This window comes from Triticum aestivum, chromosome 2B, assembly GCF_018294505.1.
Source record: "Triticum aestivum cultivar Chinese Spring chromosome 2B, IWGSC CS RefSeq v2.1, whole genome shotgun sequence".
Classification (NCBI taxonomy): domain Eukaryota; kingdom Viridiplantae; phylum Streptophyta; class Magnoliopsida; order Poales; family Poaceae; genus Triticum; species Triticum aestivum.
In genome coordinates this window covers 513,982,550-514,003,931 of record NC_057798.1, presented here as the reverse complement: position 1 = coordinate 514,003,931, position 21,382 = coordinate 513,982,550, and the positions used below count along the sequence as shown (strand labels likewise).

General features: G+C 50.1%; 1 protein-coding gene and 1 pseudogene across 1 annotated transcript; both read right to left on the bottom strand.

Annotated features, from left to right (window-relative positions):
* Positions 1-699: 699 nt before the first annotated feature.
* LOC123045750 (C2 and GRAM domain-containing protein At5g50170) lies at positions 700-5,543 on the bottom strand. Its single transcript, XM_044468924.1, has 8 exons — positions 4,889-5,543; positions 3,119-4,321; positions 2,826-3,005; positions 2,403-2,689; positions 2,209-2,325; positions 1,742-2,004; positions 1,496-1,664; positions 700-1,412 (listed from the first exon to the last, which is right to left on the bottom strand). The coding sequence occupies exons 1-8, from the start codon at positions 5,274-5,276 to the stop codon at positions 915-917; spliced, it is 3,105 nt and encodes a 1,034-aa protein (XP_044324859.1). The 5' UTR covers positions 5,277-5,543; the 3' UTR covers positions 700-914.
* Positions 5,544-13,324: 7,781 nt separating this feature from the next.
* On the bottom strand, positions 13,325-17,452 carry LOC123045749 (protein FAR1-RELATED SEQUENCE 6-like; annotated as a pseudogene).
* Between the last annotated feature and the right edge of the window lie 3,930 nt (positions 17,453-21,382).

Here is a 21,382-nt window from a genome sequence, read left to right as displayed (position 1 = left end):
AGGGTTGTTACTTCCTCCGAGAAGGGCATGAACTTGTAAAACTCTTGCGTGTACAACTACTCCATTGCTAGGATCTTGCCTCTCCCTTAGTACCCCCTACACTACTGTCAGACTTAGAACCACGACAGTTGGCACGGGAGGGCCACCGGCCGCGGGACGCGGCGGCGGACGGTTAGGCCGGTAGTGGTTGGCGCGGCTCAAGGTGCAGGATGAACAGGAAAAAAGACCAAGATAGAAGAAGGTTTAGCCCGTTGGATGTGCATCGGAGAGGCTAGAAACGATCGACAGGCCTAAAATGTAATTTCAGTCGACTGGTTTCTACCCTGTCCCACATGTAAAACATGAGTTCTAGCCTGCATTTGATCGGGTGACCGTAACTGAGCTGCACGAGGCGACGTCAGCAGCAGATCCTTCCCACCACTCCCGCGTCCCGCCGGCAGGTACCACGCGACGGCCACGCGCGGCGCGGCCGCAAGACAGCTGGCGCAAGTGCTGCCCACGTTCCACAAGGCGTCGGTCACCCGATCTTTCCCAACCGAGCGCAGACGGCCACGCGATGAGATGCCGACGCACGACGCCGCACCGCGCCGCAAAGCCTTTTCTCCCGGTCTCAGGCCCCACCGCAACGCACAAGGCTGCGCCAGACGGCCATCTTGCGACTTCTCTGCAGCATAGGAGCGATCACCCCATACTCTCCCCACAGAAAATTTCCTGCACTCTTTTATTTACTTGTATATATGAGCTTAATTTGTAAGCAAGATGTCGGCACTGGGTGTTAGCGCGCCGATGTCCCCGTGTCACGTCTCCGTCAGCTACCAAACCAAAGGCTAATGACAAGCTGACAACGACTATCTACGCCTCACGCCAGCTTTGCCGCAGGATGGTGAACAAAAACGCCCGATCCTCCAGCTCAGTTAGCTAGCCGAGCCCGACATTGCCGAGGCTATCTCCTTGCCGGCCACCTCGAGGACCTCCTTGGCCCTGTGGGCCAGCTTGTCGCAGATGTTCCTCGCGATCCGCTTCTGGAACTTGCTGCTCTTGAGCCACTCGATGCCCACCAGCACCTCGCATCGGCAGCTCGGCGGCGGCGGCTCCGGCCCCGACGACGCGACTCTCCGAACGTCGTACTTCAGATGCACCCGGAAGTAGTCGCCGAAGGGGACGTTGCGCAGCGTCATGACGTCGTACACCGTCCAGCCGTCGCCGTCCTCCGAGGGCGATTTCAGCTGGGTGCTCACCACCTCGCCACCGAAGATGGACATGTAGCGGTTGAACTTGTAGCTGGCGTGCCGCTCCAGGACGCCCGGCTTGGTCTCCTCCCACGGGGTCGCGGTGTAGTCGAGGCACCCCACCTTGCTCATCGTCCGAGTCTCCAGGGGACCACCGTCGAACACCCCCATCAGCAAATCTGCCTGCAAATTTGCAAACGAGGAATCAAAAGGATACCCGTTGGATACAGAAGAACAGAAGAGAGGAGAAGCAATAGAGATCTCACATCAATAGGATGTTCCACTGTATACTCCTTTGAGAGGGTCACGTCTCCAATGCTCAACACAGACTGAACGTCGTCAAGATCATCATAGCTCTCATCTTCTTTATCTTCTTCCAGCTTGGCTCTCTGCTCAATAGCTGAGGACTTTGTTTTCCACAGACCAATGATTGTCCTAAAAAGAAACGGTGGTTTTTCATCAATGAGAACCTAGTTATTTCTGCACCGATGGAAGTATTGGAGAATACAAACCTACTAGCCTTGTTGAACGATGCAAATGAATGGAACTGGAATTTCAGCCTCCCTTCCTTATCCTGTGACTTCGCGCCATCCTTGGCGTCAAGCCCACGCCCACTCTTCAACATAAACACCAATGATGGGGTGCCTACTGTTGTGAAAGATGGAGGTAACACTTCGACTTCCTCGACATCGTCCCACAGAAAGAAGAATTTCGTTTTATGTCCAAACAAGTTAGCATAGAAACCAACTATTCTGGTTGACAGAAATAGCCTTCCCTGCAGCAGAGCAACTACAAATGAACATTCATAACCAATACAACTTAACAGTGCTCACCATGAGAAAATTATTAACATAACTTTTTATTTGTGAGAAAATTATTAACATATTTAAGAATCATCCACCTAATACCAGAAAACCATGAAACGGCGTAAATGCAGGGAGGAAAAAAGAAATGCAGTAACTAATTCAAACAATTTTACCTGCAATGGCAATTTCCTCTTTAAAGAACATGCATAGTCTGCTATAAGGAACTCTTCGTGAGGCAAACTAAAAAGCTTCTGGAATGTTGAATTTCTGTGCGGCGACCGGACATGTAACTGCAATAAATTTATGCGCGAGTTGTCAGGACTGTTACTACTAATGGACATCCGTGGGTAGGTTAACCGAAAAATACCTTCTTACCAACTTCCTTCTCCATCTTGTTAAGATAATCTCTCATTGATGTCTCAGGTCCTTTAGTATTCTCAAGAAATATTCTCAAATGTAGCTTACTCTGGCATGTCTGAGCTAGTTTTCCCTCCAGTGGTACCCATATATCTGCTAGTTGTGTTGGTGTGTGCTTAAGAAAGTTAATTTCTGCATGTCCCAATGAGATTGCCAAGTCGAATGGGCCATCAAAATTGAAAACTTCAACATCCAACATGGCAGGTGGCTCTTCCATGGCGTCAAACTCCATTATCTCTGCAGCAATATTTCAGTTAAGTCAGAAGTCAATCAATCATAAGCTACTTCGTTTCAAAAAAAAAAAGACAAAGCTACTAGGTTTTCGACAAGTGTGAAGTGTGTTAATGTGGGTTAATAAGTGAAATATACTAACCATTCCATTGAGGTTCCTGAGTCTGAAGTTGAACAGAGCTTGTCCTTGTTATACCATTACAACTGAACACAACGTAAGGGTCTACTGATCCACAAGAGACAGGCGGAAAGCTTGTGGCCTCTAGCAGAGCTACAGTTAATAGCCAACCGTCACCATTTGCCTTAACCCCGTGATCACCTCCTGCGACAAAAGGTGGTTTCAGAAGTAGCACAATTATGACATTGACAAGCTCGGTCGCAGGTGTTGTGCATGAGATAGAGATGCAGTAGTTGTAAAGTTGAAATGTAGCATACCTCGTTGTATTCTTGCTTGTACAAAATGATATACCATGTTCAGTAAACGCTCCATCTGAAGAACTAGTATGCCTGACGTGATCAGCTCCCCAAATGTGTCAGGTAAATCTAGACCGCTGAACTCGAGGCCCATAAGTGGGCATGGCCTGGACAGAAGGATGTGCACAAGAACATACACTGCCATTATCACTGTCGAGATCACGGTAAAATTGCAGAAATACTTGTAAGCAAGTCTGATATGTGACTGGCGATCTGTCTGCAGAGGCGCCAACAGCTGCTCTTTATCCATCCCTGCGGCATCAGCCAGTTTCACATGCCTCGACAAAATTTCTGCAAAGCTTTCGAAGTTCTCTTTGAGTCCATCCCGAACGCTTCCCTCGATCATGCTTTTCATCAGTGTACCCTGGAGGAACTCCACATTGTATGATACAGTCAGATGTGAGCTCTCTTCACCTGGTGACAACTCAGGGGAATGGGTTATTTTGTAGAGCAAAACAACCTCGAAGCAGTTTCCAAATGGAACTTCTGGGGTACGAACTCGGGTCATGATGGCGAAATTCTTGCCATCGGCTTTGAGATAGGTCTGTTCCTCGATGGTTTTGACATCTTTCATGAGCTTTGATGCGCCTTTGGTGTACCGGCATGTCCTGGTTAAGCTAGGAGGGTCCTGGCTCTTCCATGTCCATGGCTGTTCGTCGTAGTCCGTGGTCCCCTGCAGCTCACGCAGGTCCTTGGAGAACTGGGAATCAGGTCCAAAGAGAAGAGAGTTCAAATCCTTCGCCTCAACGAGGTAAGTGTGATCAAACATTATGCCACTACCGAGATCATCCGGCATGTCTGGTGTACTACTCGCTGCCTTCATGGTTTCCATGGCTTCTTCAAAGCTTGCATCTGAAACAGACTGTTCAGAGTCACTGTCACGCGCACTCTTTGCTGCTGCACTAGGCTCTACCAAACCATCATCTTCAGAAACTGTATCGGAATCTGCTTGTATTGAACGGTCAGAATTATCTACAGAAGTGTTTTCCACTGCAGAACTCCTTGCGGAATCAAGCACCACACCGTTGGCACCTGAATATTCCATACAATTTGATCTCTCAATTTCAACATCTGTGCCACTCCTGGAGCTTGGACAGGGAGATGAGTGGATGACAGTATTGTCACTGTTCTCTCCATAGAGTGAGAATGTGAGAAGAATTTTCCCTGGCAGGAAGATACACAAGCAAAATTATTATCAACCGATGATTCACGGACGAAGATGATACAAAATGCAATCATCACACAAGATATAACATATACTAGCACATGTATTTACTGAGCCTGAACTCTCCGGACATATATGGAATTGTCGGCAGATATCGCGTCTGAAAACAACCAGCACAGAAGACTGTATGCGTCAGGCAGAAAAGCTGAGCTTAGTGCGTGATTATTCTATCACCACTACACATGCCATAGAGATGGCGTTAGCCGCCCGTCTCTCTCATGTCTCATCCGTGAGACGGTGAGAGAGACATGACGCTGCGTCGCCGGTACGCTCGAGGTGGTGACACTTTCGAGTGACTTGCGATGATAGGTACTGACTTTTCATTCCGTAAGAGCATGCTCATCGCTTGCGAGCTTGCGTGCGGCATTTGGCAAGGAGGGGTAGACAATACGGGTAGCTTCGCCCAGAAGCCGGCCGCGCGCACCGACCATTTCGAGGAGGAATTTACCAAAATTACAGCACGCAAAAAAAAAAAAGGTTTAGCAGAAAATGGGTGCAGCACGCACCGCAATCCGCGGCATCGGCGGCGCGGCCCTTCCGGCGGTGCTTGGGGTGCAGCGTGAACCACGTCGGCGGCACCGAGTGCCTCCCGCTGGCGGCGGAGGCGGCCTGCACGGGCGGCAGCGGCAGCTTCACCCTGCCCAGCACCTCCCTCCCGCCCCCCTCCTCCCGGCGCCGCGCGACGCTGACCTCCACCACCTCGTCCTCCTCCTCCCCCACCGCGAACGCGAACTCCTCGTTCCACGCCGCCGCGCCGCCCGGGCCCGCCAGCTCCACCGCCCGCGTCCGCGCCCTCTGCCTCCCCACCTTCACCCTCGCGTAGAGCCCGCCCCCGCCACCGTCGCCGTCGCCGTGGAGGTCGCGCGCCTCGAGCACGCACACGTAGAGCCGCATGGCGGCGGCGTCGCCGCTGCTGTGGAGAGTCTAGTCTACACTCTGATCGCTGGTGGAATGGATGGAAGCGGTAAGAAGATCGACCAAATCAGAAGCTGTAATGGGAGGAGTAGCTGGAGGCCGACGGGGAGGGTGGTTTTCATTTGGATTTCGGGGTGGTGCGGGGCGGGTTTGGGGCTTCGGGGGGAGCCGTGACGTGGGAGGGGGCACGGGCACGCGGCGGCAGCGGAGGCCCGACACGCGGGGGTGTGAGTGCGGGGCGGTCCGCGCTGGCCTGGACTGCTGGGTGGGTTTGCGTGGGAAGGGGAGAGGTGTCAGTTACCACGGCCGACGAGGGGAAGGAAGGCACAGGGCAGGCAGCGGGTCGCGCGGCTTGAAACTTGGGCGGCTGGGACTCTTCTCTGGCTCTTCTAGATGGACTTCCAGGCTCTCGCTGTGCCATGGCATGGGCAAGGGCGACTCCAACGCATCCCCCCATCTGATCCGTATACGTCTGTTTGGGTCTAAACGTCCAGACGGCACGGCCCAACGCGCGATCGCATTCATAATTTTTGTCCGTTTGACGTCATGTCCACCTATTTCCGGCGTAAACTTTCGTCTCGTTTGCGTCCGCACAGACGTTGAACGAACACCTGTCACGTATGACACCAAGGCCCCAGCTGACGCTGCGATGGAAGAGGCGACGGGCGAAGCAAAGGCACACGACAAACGCGTGACCAGTGCACGTGAGTCACTGCAAGTGGGTCCGGGAAAGTAGGTGAGCTGGTGACGGCCTGCGTGCCGTGGGGGTTATGTGCGGCTGCGACCGCGTGAGTGGGGATTATGATGTATTAAGATAAATCGAACGCACGAGCGAAGCTGTTCTTCCTCGCGTCTCTACCAGATCCCCTTTCCTTTGATTCTCCCCTTCCCTTGATCTCCTCCTCCCCACTTAGATCGATCGAGGGCCGTGACAAGTGGTACCAGAGCCCACCGATCTGGATCCGCTGTATCAAAAACCGCGTTATCAGACCAAGGCGGCGACGCAAGCGGCGGCCATGGAAGAACAGATCGCGGCGCTCGCCAAGGCGGTCAACGACAGCCGCCTCGCCACCGACGCGCGCCTCGACGCGATTCAGCAGTCGCTCGAGTTGTGGCGGCCGGCAGTGACAAATCTGCAGCAGCAGTTGGACGAGCTGCGGACGCAAGTCGGCCGAGTCGCGCTGCATCCAGCTCTCGCGTCGTCTCCGGGGACCCAGGAGGGCGCGGTGGTGCGGCCAGCGGGCGTCACCTCCGTCGACATCCCAGGGCACCACGGGCCAAGTGGCCACGGCGAGGTCATCGATTCCGGGGGCTCGGCTCACGGGGTGGTTACCACTCTGACGCCGCCTCCGGGCAAGGGTGCGTTATCTGATTCCACCTCTCCGCCTTTACCTCTCATTAGTTTGCACCAAAGTTCGGATCAGGGCTCATACCACAACTCGCACTCCAATTGGGCCCTGCCCAAATTGGATTTCCCTCAGTTCGAGGGAGAAAATCCCCAGTTCTGGAAGACTCGTTGCGAGAAATACTTTGCAGTTTATGGTGTGCAGCCGGATCTCTGGGTCCGGGTGGCCACCCTACATTTCTCAGGGACAGCAGCGCGTTGGCTGCAGGTCCAGGAAGCGCATAACACCCCGTTCACTTGGGAGACTCTGTGCTCTGCCCTGTGTGCCAAATTTGGCAGGGAACAGTATCAGAATCAACTTCGTCAGTTTAACACTTTGCGCCAAACCAGATCAGTAGTAGAGTACATGGAGCATTTTGAGGAATTGATGCATCATTTGCTTTCGCACAATCCATCATTTGATCCGCTTTTCTTTACCACTCAGTTTCTAGATGGTTTAAAAGCAGAAATCAAATCAGGGGTAGTTTTGCATCGCCCGCAAGACCTCGATACTGCCTTTTCGCTTGCTCTGTTGCAGGAAGAAATGGTGGGTCAGCTGCCACGACGCGACCCCGGGCAAGCTCGACATGTACCAAGACCGGTGGTTGCTCTGGGGGCACCGCTACCGCGACCTGCTCCGCCCGCTCCCGCCGCGGCTGCGGAGGACAGGCGTGCCCTGGACGCGGCTCGGGCCGGCGAACAACGTCAAGACCCAGCCCGCGGCAACGATCGGGTAGCGGCCCTGCGCAACTACAGGCGAGCGCGCGGACTGTGCTTCAAGTGCGGGGAGCGCTGGGCTCATGGGCACCAGTGCGCCGCCACAGTGCAACTCCATGTCGTCGAGGAGCTGTTGGAACTCCTTCAAGCCGAAGCGCCAGAGGGTCCGATAGCTGAGCTCGATCCAGCCGAGGATCAGCTGATGTCAATCTCAAAAATGGCGACCACGGGCGAAACAACACCGCGCACAGTGCGGCTCCTAGGGAAGATTGGTGACCTGGAAGTGTTGGTGCTTGTGGACTCAGGCAGCTCTCACAGCTTCGTCAGTGAAAACGTTGCCGCCCAGTTGCAGAATCAAGTTCAACCTATGCAGCCGGTAACAGTCAAGATTGCTGATGGAGGAACACTTACTTGTTCAGGGTATATTCCAGCATGTGAATGGGAGACGCAACGACATACGTTCACCACAGATGTGCGGGTGCTGTCCCTTGGATGTTATGACATGGTGGTGGGAATGGATTGGCTGGAAGGTTGTGGCCCGATGCTTATCGATTGGACGGCCAAAACAATGAAGTTTCAGCACCAAGGAGATCAGATCACATTGACAGGGCTGCAAGCAAACACACAAACAGTGCTTCCGATTTCCATGGATCAGTTGTTATCCCTCGAACAGTCAAACTCCATTGCTCATGTGTTATGGGTGTGTGTGATCGAACAGACTGAGGAAGCCACTGAGATGCCAGTGGAGATCCAACACATCCTCGACAAGTTTCAGTCAGTCTTCGAGGAGCCGACCTCTCTACCTCCACATCGAGCTGGAGATCACACTATTCCGCTAGTGGCAGGTGCTCAACCGATCAATATCCGACCATACCGTTACACACCTGAGCAGAAAAATGAGATCGAGGCTCAAGTCAAAGAGATGCTGCGAGCCGGACTAATTACTGCCAGCTCGAGTGCCTTCTCGTCACCAGTGCTGTTGGTCAAGAAGAAGGACCAGACATGGCGATTTTGCATCGATTTCCGACACCTCAACGCAATTACTCTCAAGAAAAGGTATCCCATGCCCATCATCGATGAGCTGTTGGACGAGATCGCGGGTTCCAAATGGTTTTCCAAGCTTGATCTTCGCGCAGGATACCACCAGATCCGTTTGGCGCCGGAGGACGAACACAAAACAGCGTTTCGTACTCATATGGGACACTTTCAGTTCCGTGTCATGCCATATGGATTGGCGTATGCACCGGCAACTTTCCAAGGAAACATGGACACAGTGTTGGCTCCGGTCAATCGAAAAGGAGTGCTGGCCTTTATGGACGATATCCTGGTACATACGAAGGATCTGCAAACTCACCAAGAACGACTGTCCCAGGTATTTCAGCTGTTATCAGATCATGGCCTCAAGGCGAAGCGGTCTAAGTGTATGTTTGCGCAACAGCAGATCAGTTATTTGGGGCATGTGATCAGCGAGCGAGGGGTAGCTACAGATCAGACTAAGATTCATGCAGTACAGGACTGGGAGGTGCCGGCCAATGTCAAAGAGCTCCGTGGATTCTTGGGCTCGCAGGCTATTACAGGAAATTCGTCAAGTTCTTTGGGGTAATCAGCAAACCACTTACCGAACTCCTCAAGAAGAACACCATTTTTGTGTGGACCCCGGCAGCAAATACCGCATTCTTGGCCCTCAAACGTGCTCTGGTCGAAGCCCCTGTTCTCGCGCTGCCCGATTTTCAGAAACAATTTGTGGTCGAGACGAACGCTAGTGCCTCAGGAATTGGCGCGATGCTAATGCAACAAGGACATCCGGTAGCGTATCTAAGCAAAGCCCTGGCACCCAAGAACCTGGGATTATCAGCCTATGAGAAGGAATGCCTGGCTTTGCTTCTCGCGGTCGATCATTGGCGGCCTTACCTTCAACATGCAGAATTCATCGTGCGTACGGACCAGAAGAGCTTGTTGCACCTCACGGACCAAAGGCTCAACACACCAATTCAGCAACGAGCCTTCACCAAGCTCATAGGCCTGCAGTTCGTGATCCAATACAAGGCGGGGCTCTCCAACCTTGCAGCAGATGCGCTGTCGAGGAAAACGCATAGCACCCAAGCTGAGCTCGCAGTGATTTCGGTCTGCAAACCGACTTGGCTGGAGGCCATACGACGCAGCTACCACTCGGACGAAGGGATTAAACAGCGCATGGCCAAGTTGGCTCTCGATCCTAACAGCGAACCTGACTATGTGGTTCAGGACGGAGTGCTTCGCTTCAAAGGGCGCATTTGGATCGGGGATAATCAGGATACGCAACAGCACTTGATTCGAGCACTCCATGCAAGCGCAGCAGGAGGGCACTCGGGGTTCCACGCCACTTATCATCGGGTGAAGCAGCTTTTTGCTTGGAAGAACATGAAGCAGCAAGTAAAAACTCTGATCCGGGATTGTATGATCTGTCAACAAGCCAAGACGGAGCGCACATCTCCGGCCGGACTCCTGCAACCACTGCCTATTCCCCAGAAACCATGGGCCGTGGTGTCTTTGGACTTCATCGAGGGGTTGCCTCGCTCGGGCGGGTATGACACAGTGCTGGTGGTGGTGGATAAATTCTCCAAGTACGCCCACTTTATCCCCTTGACTCACCCGTTCACAGCCCTTCAGATCGCTAAGACATTCATGAAAGAGATCTATCGACTCCATGGACTACCGCTAGCCATCATCTCGGACAGAGACTGCATATTCACAAGCAACATATGGCAAGAACTCTTCAAGCTCTGTCGGACTGAATTGAAACTTAGCTCAGCTTACCATCCGCAGACAGATGGGCAGACCGAACGAGTGAACCAATGCCTCGAAGCTTACTTGAGGTGTGCTGTGCATTCCTGTCCTGGGAATTGGTCCAAGTGGTTGGCGCTCGCGGAGTACTGGTATAACACCTCGTTTCATTCGTCGCTGGGCAGGACACCGTTCGAAGTGATCTACGGACACCTTCCGAGGGAGTTTGGAGTTACTCAAGTGGATACGTGCACGGTCCCAGACCTCGCGGCTTGGCTTCAGGAACGGCAGGTCATGATGGAACTCCTTCAGCAACAGCTGAAGAGAGCGCAGGACAGAATGAAGACGCAAGCTGACCGGAAACGCACAGACAGGGAATTTGCAGTGGGTGATGCGGTGCTACTCAAGCTGCAACCGTTCATCCAAACGTCTGTTGCACAGCGACCGCATCAAAAGCTGGCATTCCGCTACTATGGTCCTTACCGAGTGCTAGCTCGGGTGGGGGCTGTCGCCTACAAGCTCCAGATGCCGGTGGGCAGCAAGATACATCCGGTGGTACATGTGTCGCAACTCAAGAAGGCGGAAGGAGCTACGGTACCTATCAATTCTGACCTCCCTCCTGAGAATTCTATCTTGCAGGCAGAGCACACACCCGTCGCGGTCCTGGAAAGCAGACTGGTACAAGTGGCGGGGGCGCCGCGGCAGCGGATCCGCGTACAGTGGAGTCAACTGCCGGTTTCCTTGTCCACCTGGGAAGACCCGGATGCTCTGCAACAACGGTTTCCTGCTTCTCCGCCTTGGGGACAAGTCGGCACGCAAGAGGGGGCGATTGTCACGTATGACACCAAGGCCCCAGCTGACGCTGCGATGGAAGAGGCGACGGGCGAAGCAAAGGCACACGACAAACGCGTGACCAGTGCACGTGAGTCACTGCAAGTGGGTCCGGGAAAGTAGGTGAGCTGGTGACGGCCTGCGTGCCGTGGGGGTTATGTGCGGCTGCGACCGCGTGAGTGGGGGTTATGATGTATTAAGATAAATCGAACGCACGAGCGAAGCTGTTCTTCCTCGCATCTCTACCAGATCCCCTTTCCTTTGATTCTCCCCTTCCCTTGATCTCCTCCTCCCCACTTAGATCGATCGAGGGCCGTGACAACACCCACGTGCCCGCTACGTATTCGTCTCGGGCCCGCGTGGCAACTGTCCACCTACCTCCAACCGTTCACATTTACGGCGAACACGTAGGCGGACCCACCTGGTAGCCACCTCGTCCGTGCAGTCGCCGTCCTTTTTAATGTGCGAGTCGTGAACCGGTGGGAGTCCACACTTCCACTCCTGGCGTCGCGTGCCTCCTCGAGCCCCAACAACCAAACCCTAAACCACCGCTCCTCCAACTCCCCGTCAGCGACAATGGTGGGTCGCTGGTTCCCCAGCCGCAAGACGAGGCACGACCACGAGGTCGGGTCGTCGTCTGGCCACCGTTGCTGCTCCACCACCTACACCTGCACCGGTCGCATTCCATATCTCGCCGGACGGGGCCGCACCTCGTCAGCGGCCGTACGTCAAGGCGGAGATCTGCAAGAGGTAGTGGGAGACGCGCACACCGCTGATGTGGAGCGCCGTGCACATCCCAACAACTGGCTCCTCACCGCAGATCGGGTGCTCATTCCCCCGATACTAGTCAGCAGTCGCGCCCGTCGCGAGGAGATCGATCGACGCCTCGCTCGCCTGCCGCCGGACCTCATCGACGATTGCAGGTATGCCTTCGACTCACCGCTCTAGGATACTTGGTCTGCGACAAGCAGGACATTCGCCGGCACGTCCTCCGAGCACGCCGCAGGCGCAGGCTGGTTCGCGGCCTGACTCCTGCGCCGTCGCCGTCTCCGTCCCCGCCACCACCCGTGCCAATGACGGCCAAGGAGGACCTCATGAGGTAGTGATGGAGGACTCCCTCCACACCCATGACGAGTGCCAATGGCAGGGCCTCGAGGAGATGATGGCCCTATCAATGGCCGGCGACGTCTCCTTCCTAGAGCTGGACACCTACGTCGAGGAGGGGGCCATGAAGGACGTCCGGGCGGAGGCGCCGAGGGAGGAGGAGCGGACATGATGGAATCCGGCCTTGGTCGGGCAGTCCTGGACGTGGATGGAGACTGTGCCATGCACGCCTGAGGTGGACGCCGGCCCGTGGTCACCTTCCCTGCCACGTGAAGAGGTTGTGCAGGCGCCACAGCAGACGTCGCCGGCCTAGCAGAGGCCGCCAGCCCACCTCTAGCAGCCACCTCCATACATCGACCTCACCGGCGGCGATGACGCCGACGACGGCGAGTAGGACGGTGGCTACGGAAGACGGCGGCGGCATCGCGGCGACGTCCCTTATTTAGTTTTTTTATGTTTTTTTAGTTTTAGTTTATATTAATGTGGTGAACTTGGCTACTGTAGATGTTTTAATGTTTTTCTATTATTTGAAATGTTTACTTGGTACTTTTTGCCTTGAACTAGACAATTGCCCGTGCGTTGCAACGGAAATATAAATATTCTAGTAAATTAGCTCGTGACTACGCATCTATTATTGTATTGATTGCTAAAATATTAGCAAGTTTTTGTATACAATCGCCAGGATTTACCTGCCTTTCTATTGTTGAGTATTTATTTGGTAAAAATTTAACTACTTAGCAAACAAAATATATTTTTGTAAGTCAATAAAACATGAGACAATTAATTATATTTTTTGGAAGAATGGATGGGGAAAAAAAATCAAAGATGAGAGAAAAAGATCAAGGAGAAGGAAAGAGTGGGACATATATAAGGAAGGTTAGACAAAAAAGATATGAAATGAGAACTTTGCGGGTTTTTTAAGTAGTAGAGATTTGAAGTCCGAATAAACGGGCAGTTTGGGATGCGGGGCCAGTTGGGCACACCTATGTCCGCACGGCCGCAAGCGGACGGGCTTATCCGTTTTCCTGCGTCCAATGAACGAAATCTGAACGTCCGTTTGGGGTTGTGCGTCGGAGTTGCCCTTATCTCATTTGAAATTTGGAACACGTCGCGTTTTACTGTCCGGCGAACGAGAAGATGTGACGCCATGTCCTGCTCTTTCCACTTGAACAACGATTTGTGTTTTATCATGCGGACATGCACCCACGATCAGATTAGTAGACCAAAATTGCATCTCGGGCTCACCGTCAACAATGACATTGCATCACAACTGCAAGGTACAACAAAAACGGATCACAGCTATCTACTTTGGACATTCCTGCTAGAAATAATGGGGGTTAAAAACAGGCGATCCATTGCCTTACCATGCAGTAGCAGGCCCGGCCATGTCATTGCTATGCTGCCTATGCAGCATCCACCACCATACTTCAGTACCCAGAGCATCACAGATGAGCTTATGTACGATGAGCATACCGGTGTTCTCTAACAAGCATCGGTGTCTGGCCATAAAAACAGCGTGATTACAGAATTTGGCGAAATCTCCAGCAACATGAGAGTCTGCAAGGGTTGTACCAGCTTCCTCCAAATTGTAATCCACGAGATCAGAAGCAGACTAACATTCAGAAGCCACACTACATATAAGATTACATCCGACTGAAGGGTGATCATGTATACAGTAGGCAGTCCCAAGCTGCACTAACTAAGATTAATGGTTCCAAGCCAAGGGCGAGATAATGTACAGCAGGCAATCCCAAGTGCAGCTCATCCTGCAGCAGCAAATGGTGACAAGTCAATAACATGTACGGGACAAAACTCTTTCTAAGCCTGGAATTTAAATATAATAACATGAGCAATTGATTTGTGGCCGCATTGGAAAACAGGGGAAAAAACATCAGACTGAAAATAGCTTACTTCATCAGTGCCCCAAGCTCAATTATTCCCCTTTCTTTTCTTTCTCTTCTTCGTGGGGTTGGAAACAACGCCCACCGCATTGGCTGTCGGGGCTGGGGGTGGTGCTACAGGTGGTACTGCTGTTGGTAATCCAGGGGTGAAGGGTGGAAAAACCATATGTGGGTGCATCGGTACTAAAAACATTCCTGGTGGGACAGCTGCCGACGTGGTAGCCATAGCCATCATTGTTGGCGGCACTGACATTTGTGTACATGACGGCACTGGCATCGGTGTAGATGCCGCCAGAGTTGCTGAAGCAGCTGCCACCATCATTGTTGGTGCAGATGTGCTGTTTCCCACATCTTCAGCAGATGGCTTCGAAGATTTGGCGCCTTTCTTACTAGCAGAAACTGGACTTTCTCCAGGCCTTTTCTCTTTTCGGGATTCCTCAAACTTGCGTACCTTCTCTTTAGCTTCTTTCATCACAGACAAAACATACTCCATTGCATCAGGATCAGTTGCTCCCATTTCCACAATGTCAGCAAAGTACTGGTGGCCATCGTTGTAGAGGTTGTCCACTTTATCATCACGGACATTTTCAGGTTTTGTGCCCTTCCCTGTTGGTTTTGCCGCTTCTGGTTGGATGGGAGTTTCCTTAGATTCTCGGGGCATTTATAGTCCTTCCTCCATCGATCAAGAATATATTTGGAAGGTATTAGCATCACAAGCTCTTGCTTCAAGACTGCAAGAGCATGGCTACACAAAATACCTTTAAACTGGAACGACCTACAGATACACCACACCTCTTTCTCAGCACCATTATACATCACTCTATAGTCAAACTTCCTCTCCTTCCCAATGACAGTCACAGTGTAGGTCACTATCGATCCATTCCTACTGACTTCAGTGCAAGTCACATTCATCAGCTGCTTTAACTGATCCTGGAACTTCTGGAAAATATTTATCGTATAAGCATTTGCAAATTGCTCCTCAAACAACAGACCAGAGAGGGCTTGTGGCCTTTGCTGAAAAGAACGGAAATCATCATAGGCTTCTCGATCGGACCTAAGCTTCATAGCAGTATCAAATTGTTCAATGAATATCTTTATTGTGGTCTCTGGTGTAATATATCCATCAAAAAAGGCCTCCAACCGTTCACTGCGGCGAACAGTAGAGATACCAGCCCAGAAAGCATCTTTCACATATGCTGGCACCCATTTTGCCCTTTCTTCAAACAAGGTTGTGAGCCAACGATTGTCATGAAGGTTGTACTGATTGGCCATCTCAACCCACTCCTTCTCAAAATCAGCTGCTGTAATGGTGTCATAGACTACCTTTTTCATTCTCAGGCTAATTGCCTCCTTATCCTCAACTCTTCCAGACATGTCAGGAAGCTCTTTCATTATGTGCCAAAGGTTGTATCTGTGACGAGTATTTAGAAATACCTCAGAGACTGCTTTGACTACTGGTCTTGAATGGGTGGTAATAATTGCTTCAGGTGCTTTATCATTCATACATTTTAGCCATTTTTTGAATAACCATGAAAAAGTCTCTGGAGACTCATCTCCCAGTAAACCGCATCCTAACAATACAAATTGACCATGATGGTTGATTCCAAGAAAAGCAACCAATGGAATGACAAACTGGTATGTCAAATAAACAGTATCAAAGCAGACAACATCACTGAAATGCTGATATGCAGCTCTCGATCTTGCATCGACCCAGCAAACATTTTTAAGCCGGCCTTCATCATCCATGTCCCAGTTGTAGAAAAAGTTGGAATTTTGAGCTTGCATCTTATCGAAAAAGATTAATAATGCCTCAACGTCACCCTCTGCAAATCTCAGCTTCCCACACTTGGCAGCTGCTTCAATTGAATAATTAGACTGAGAGAAGGACCTCACCATGAAATCTTTGTTTTGGTTGGGTGGCCTGCCTCTACCAGAATGGATCTTTGGGTTCAATCTAGTTTTCGCATTGAATGGTCGGTGCTCCCTCTGCCAGTCAGGGAGATCCTTAAAACACATCATGAATCTGACCATTTCAGGATTACATGGGTGGTTATGCTCCAGCTCAACAAACACTACTTCCCAATGATTCTCACTTGCGTTATACTTCACCACCATCATAGCTTTGCAGCCAGTCTTCGCAACAAGTCTTCTTCGAGCTTTAAGCCCAGGCTTAATCCTAGCAATGCCACCTTTGTAACAAACAAATGTTGCGCGGTATTTTACCCCATCAACACTATGGGAAGTTCTTTTTGAAACTCCAAAGCCTGCACGGTACCCGTACTCTAGGTAAGACTGGTATGCCAAATCAACTGTCTCAAAAGTCATGCCAACTTGAGGGGTGGGAACTTCATGCTTGACCAAATCCAAATTGCTAGTTTCGAAGGATGTGGAGGTGTCAATGAGCTGCATTTGCAAGCTGCTCCTTGTATAAGGATCACTCTGAAGGCTGTCCATCGCACCAACACTCGGTAACCAGAATCCTGGGTCAACATAACCGTAAAAGACATTAATAACCATGTATGAACTAGTCAGACTGATTTCCACAAAAGAAAAAGAAAAACTAGCTAGAATAGGCTAAATAAGCAAATTGAAATACTTGGTTAGATTGTGCTTCATTTCTACATCACTAAGCAAATTATTGTGGCGACAACAACTTTCTTTTACCAAAGATGACATGGAAAATGCAGAGAATGGCAAAATGCCACCTTAACTGCATTAACAAATAGATGTGCACCAATCAATACCTAAAGAGTACAGAGAAGCTTTTCATGGTGAAAACACAGAACCTGGTATTTATCTAAATAGATGTTTGGATTTGCACTGAACATGTCTGATTGACTTGTACTCCCTCCGTATGGAATTAGTTTGCTAAATGCCCGTGATTCAAGTCAATTTTGCCACCGAAATCAGTTTTTTCACTTCTGGGTTTCAAGGTCACATAAATAAGAGGGTTATTATCACGAGAAATTGATTGGAAGAACATGATGTTTTGTAACGCCCTGCAATATCTCGGCTTGCACAAGGGACTTTAACTTCTCCTTTTGATAATAAAGTAGTGAAGTGGAGACAAAGGGCAACTCTGCTATCAGAATCCAGTGAGCTATGGGATAGCTCTATCGATTGGGAATGGAGTCACAGGGACCGCTCAAGAATTTTTGGAAGCAAAGCGCCCATAAAATCCCAACGGCCGGCAGTGTGTGACCTTGTCTTTCTTGGGCGATTACAGAGCTAACTAGACAGAGACGGGGAACAGAGGGGATCGGGACAGTCCGTACCTCACGCCGGAGGGGCCTCCTAGTGGGATCCTGGCACTTCGCCCCAAACCCTTCCTTCCTCCATCTCACGAGCGCGAGAGCGCGAGCGCGAGCAAGGAAGAAGGGCGCTGGTCGCGGCCGGTCGTTCCTGACCAAGCCCGCCCCGGGGCTCCCAAGCTTCGGGGGGGGGGGGGGGGGGGGGGGGGGGGGGGGGGGCAGACCGGCGGCGCACCTCGCCCTCGGCCCCTGCCTCGCGCGCTGTGGGAGGTAGTGGGACTGTGTCGGAGCAACGGGGCTCTCCGCTGTCTGACCGATCTGCTTGCTCACGGTCACGGGGACGGGGTGTGCGGGCGGCGGCTTCCTAGTAGGGTCGACCTGCAGCTGCAGAGAACGGGGAGTTGGTTCAGCTTTGCCCCTGCTTCAATCAAGGTCGGGCTCGCAGGGTCGCTGGTTGGACTGGACCGCTGTCTCGCGACCCTCATTTCTTCTTGTTTATTTTTTCCGGCTCTGTTCTCATTTGCTTTTTTTTTGAAAAACTTCTAATTTATTCATCTTCAATCATGACAGTATTATGAACACAAAAATAATAAAAATTACACTCAGATCCATAGACCACCTAACGACGACTACCAACACTAAAGCGAGGCTAAGGTGTGCCATCGTCATCGCTCCTTCCTTGTCGGAGCCGGGCAAAACTCTTTGTAATAGACAGTCGAGAAGTCGTCGTGTTAAGGCCCCATAGGACCAGTGCACCAGAACAACAACTGTTGCCGTTGAAGAGTAGCGTAGATCCGAAGAATTCAATTTGAAGATGCACGAACTTAGACAAACTACGATCAAATCCGAGCAAATCCATCAAGGATAGATCCGCCGGAGACACATCTCGACGCGCTCACCGACGATGTTAGACGCACCACCAAAACAGAGACTATGCGGGGGAAATCTTATTTCATCTTTAGAGAGGCCCCGCCGTTTGTTCTTTCTGAGCAGGACACAAAGTCTAACAGAATTACAAGGAACATCTAAAGACGGAGCCCTCCTGCCAGCTAGGGCTGGGATCCACCATGCCGCAATGGCCGATCACCGAAGATGAGACAAACCGGCGCCGACGCCGACGGAAGGGAGAGGAAACCCTAGGCTTTTTTTAGGAAAAGGCGGCTGTGTGGGCAACTTCTGGCATTAACGTTAGCTCGGGCTTGCATGCATGTCAAAAAGAAAAGCTCAGGCTCGCATGCCTCGTTCGGTTTACATAAATTTCAAGTTATAAAGAAATGTGAATTAAAGGATTATAATGCCATGTTCGCTTTAATTCTTATAAATGCTAAAATTCTTAGAAATTAAGCTAACATGGACACAACTCTAAGGAATCTAATACCTTTCATTCATATGAAATGAATGTCAAAAAAAATGATAATGCCCGCACGAATGTGGTAGTTTTGCACTTCATTCACACACGCTAATCACCGTTGATTAGCAGTGCGCGAATCTTACAGGAATCAGCTGGTGTCTCCCGTGCCACGTAAGCATAGTGGGGTGTGCGAGTGGTAAGAGCGCTCGCCCGAACGAGTGGCACTTAATGCTTTCGCCTGAACGAGTTATCCACTCGCAACTCCGCTGCTTTTATACCCATTCCCCTCCCCCACTGCCTTCTCTCTTCGTCACCCCCCCACTCCCCGCTGCAATCTCTACTCGCCGCGCGGATTTGAAGGTGAGTGGACGACGTTGGGCATGCGGGAGTAGACGCAGGCCGTCCGGCGGTCGCGCGCCATGATACGTCTCCAACATATCCATAATTTTTTATTGTTCCATGCTATTATATTATCTGTTTTGGATGTTTTATATGCATTAATATGCTATTTTATATTATTTTTGGGACTATCCTATTAACCTAGAGCCCAGTGTCAATTCATGTTTTTTCTCTGTTTTTTAGTTTCACAGAAAAGGGATATCAAACGGAGTCCAAACGGAATGAAACCTTTGCGATGATTTTTCTTGGACCGGAAGACAACCAGGAGACTTGGAGATGAAGTCGGAGGAGTCACGAGGCAGCCAAAAGGACGTAGGGCGCGCCCCCCACCCTTGTGGGCCCCTCATGCACTTCCTAACCTAATTCTTTCGCCTATATATATTCCCACATTCCCCAAACCAACAGGGGCATCCACGAAAACACTTTTCTGCCGCCGCAACCTTTTGTACCCGTGAGATCCCATCTAGTGGCCTTTTCCGGCGTCCTGCCGCAGGGGGATTTGATCACGGAGGGCTTCTACATCAACTCTATTGCCCTTCTGATGAAGCGTGAGTAGTTTACCACAGACCTGCGGGTCCATAGCTAGTAGCTAGATGGCTTCTTCTCTCTCTTTGATTCTCAATATCATGTTCTCCTCGATGTTCTTGGAGATCTATTTGATGTAATACTTTTTTGCGGTGTGTTTGCCGAGATCCGGTGAATTGTGGATTTATGATTAGCTCATCTACGAATATTATTTGAATCTTCTCTGAATTTTTTTAGGCATGATTTGATATCTTTGTAATTCTCTTCAAACTATCGGTTTGGTTTGGCCAACTAGATAGGTTTTTCTTACAACGGGAAAATTGCTTAGCTTTGGGTTCAATCTAGCGGTGTCCTTTCCCAGTGACAGTAGGGGCAGCAAGGCAGGTATTGTATTGTTGCCATCAAGGATAAAAAGATGGGGTTTTCATCATATTGCTTGAGTTAATTCCTCTACGTCATGTCATCTTACTTAATGTGTTACTCCGTTCTTTATGGACTTAATACTCTAGATGCATGCTGGATAGCGGTCGATGTGTGGAGTAATAGTAGTAGACGCAGAATCGTTTCGGTCTACTTGACACGGACGTGGTGCCTATATTCATGATCATTGCCTTAGATATCATCATAACTTTGCACTTTTCTATCAATTGGTCGGCAGTAATTTGTTCACCCACTGTATTATTTTCTATCTTGAGAGAAGCCTCTAGTGAAACCTATGGCCTCCGGGTCTATTTTCCATCATATTAGTTTCTGATCTACTATTTTGCAATCCTTTACTTTCTAATCTATAAACCAAAAGTACCAAAGATATTTACTTTATGGTTTATCTATCTCTATCAGATCTCACTTTTGCAAGTAACCGTGAAGGGATTGACAACCCCTTTATCGCGTTGGGTGAAAGTTTGTTTGATTGTTTGTGCAGGTATCGGTGATTTGTGCGTTGTCTCCTACTGGATTGATACCTAGGTTCTCAAACTGAGGGAAATACTTATCTCTACTTTGCTGCATCACCCTTTCCTCTTTAAGGAAAAAACCAATGCAAGCTCAAGAAGTAGCAGGAAGAATTTCTGGCGCCGTTGCCGGGGAGATCTACACCAAGTCAAGACATACCAAGTACCCATCATAAACTCTCATCTCTTGCATTACATTTTTTTGCCATTCGCCTCTCATTTTTCTCTCCCCCAGTTTTAAAATAATTTTTGAAAAGATTTGCCTTTTCTTCGCCCCTCTTCCGTTCGATCTTTTGTTTGCTTGTGTTACCATGTGCCTTCTTTTTGCTTGCATCTTCGCTTGCTAAAATTTTATGGATCCTCATCCACTTGCTTATCTTCTTAAGAGATCTAATTATGATGAACCAATCTCTAGAGATTTGAGCGCACTAGATTATCTTTATGAGTTTTTGCTTGAAATTCGTGAATCTGAAAATTGTGATGAAGTGCTTTATGAAGTGATTCACGATAGATCTTTGAATAAAAAACATGATTGCAATGATTTTATTATAAAATTCCATTATGTCAATTGTGTTAATGATATGCAAAACCCTAAGCTTGGGGATGCTAATTTTGCTATGTCTACTACTTGTTGCAATGATCATGATTGGGGTGATTCTTCTTATGATCGCCCCATGATGAATATGAGATTGATAATAATATTCGTTATAATATTGAAAGTGGGTTTGGAAGAGTGTCAACTTTAGATCCCACATATTTGGAGAATGTTCAATCTTATGAAATTTTTGATAAATGTGGGTTTGGAGAGGTTATGACTTTAGTTAATGTTAATCCCACTATTTTGGAAGAGTGTCAACTTCGCATGCATGTGGATCGTGTTGAGAATATCTTTTGTGATAGCTATATTGT